This window comes from Debaryomyces fabryi, assembly GCF_001447935.2.
Source record: "Debaryomyces fabryi strain CBS 789 chromosome Unknown contig00378, whole genome shotgun sequence".
In the NCBI taxonomy this organism is placed as follows: Eukaryota; Fungi; Ascomycota; class Pichiomycetes; order Serinales; family Debaryomycetaceae; genus Debaryomyces; species Debaryomyces fabryi.
This window is the reverse complement of record NW_015385802.1, coordinates 1-1,673: the sequence shown is the minus strand read 5'-3', so window position 1 is coordinate 1,673 and position 1,673 is coordinate 1. Positions and strand designations below refer to the sequence as shown.

At 36.0% G+C, this 1,673-nt stretch overlaps 1 protein-coding gene across 1 annotated transcript; it reads right to left on the bottom strand.

Moving 5' to 3' along the window:
• Positions 1-259: 259 nt before the first annotated feature.
• RPS19A (40S ribosomal protein eS19) lies at positions 260-1,130 on the bottom strand (the record flags this gene model as incomplete). The annotated part of the gene is made up of 2 exons (XM_015614788.1): positions 260-674; positions 1,111-1,130. 2 exons carry the CDS (start codon positions 1,128-1,130, stop codon positions 260-262), a joined length of 435 nt encoding a protein of 144 aa, XP_015464384.1.
• Positions 1,131-1,673: the final 543 nt, after the last annotated feature.

Here is a 1,673-nt window from a genome sequence, read left to right as displayed (position 1 = left end):
AATAACTCAAATTTAGCTAATAGAACTATAGATACTGTTACGTATATAAATCTTATAACATGTAACAAATGAATGATTTATGAATATAATGATAATCGCTTTACTCTCTACATGGCATTTTTAGATAAACACAACATAAATTAATATTTTACAATGCGGTTTTGCTAATTTTATTACAGTTAAATACAAAATTAGAGAGAGAACTTAAAAAATAAAATAACACCACTTAATTAACATTTATAGACACCAATTAAATGATTTATTCGTCATCTTCTAAAGTTTGAGCAGCAATACGATCTAAATCTCTTTGACCGTTTTCAGAGATCTTTCTACCACCTTTTGGAGAAATTTCTAAAACACCGATTTTTTCTAAAGATTGTAAAACTCTTCTGTTAATAGAACCAGAAGCGTCAACGTGCTTGTGTGGTCTGAAACCTCTGTTAATAGCACCACCGTATAACTTGTTTAATTTACCAACACCGACTTGCTTTCTTAAGTAGATGTGTCTGGCAACGGAGGCAGCTCTCTTGTAGTACCAAGTTTCAGCTTCTTGTGGTGGTAATTCATTACCAGCAGAAGTCTTGACAATGTCAACGTAACCTGGAACTTCTAATTTACCTTGACGTTGTAAAAATTGTGCGTAAGCGTTGATGAACTCTTGAGCTGGAACGTCTCTATAATATATGTTAGTAAATCTATTTTCTCTAGTCTGTCTAGATTTTAAACAAATGATTGCCCATAGTCTATCTGGACTCACTATATTCCCCGTTAGGCCCTTTTTCCCACAATTAACACCCACTCCGTCCTTTTTGTCCTTTCTCACTCCGGTACTAAATAGTGAAAAACTTTTCACCCAGTCTCACTCACTACTCAAAGTAATTGAAACCGTTCTCTATCATTTCCCAACCACCGTCTTTCCTTCGATCTACACGTTGAGCATTATGACGGTATCTCTAATTATGGTCTTATTCCTCAGGACTTCTTATTTCATTTTTCAATTGATCTTCAATACGGGTCTCATGATATTAAAATGGCTCTTTCTTCTTCAACTATCCATCTATCCTCTGGGCAATCTTTGCTTAATCTCCTCTTAGTTACGACAACACTTACCTGACGGAAACACCTGGCATATTGTCTTTAGTTATATGTATTAGGTAGTAAATATAATTGCACTTGTGTCTAGTTTTAAAATTTTTTTCAGTATCGATAGACCAGTCCTACGCAGTAAGGACCGAATGGGTAAGAATTTTTCGCAGTTCCGGCGTTTTTGTGTAACCAAAGTTATTTAGGGTTGTAAATTACACAAATGCTGAATATTACGCGGAGACGACAAAAAGCAGTCACAGAATGGAACTAATGGATGCAAAACGCACCGTATAGCATGTAATGGTTCTAGGGAAGAAGGGGTGTATGTGGAGATATTATGTCTATCGTGGTGCAAGAGGGTTATATGGCGACATGAGAGAGGGAAGAATCTACTGAGAGGGAATGGTTTATCGGGAGGGAAGAATGCTTGAGATGGTAAAGTTTGTGGGATTGTGGGCATATTGTAGATCAGAGTTGGTTGCACGGAACCGGATTTTGCAATAGTAGATACGAAACTAGAGTGATTGTAGAATTAGAGTTAAATGACATACAATTCTATTGAACCATTTTGATCCTGAGTCTAATTG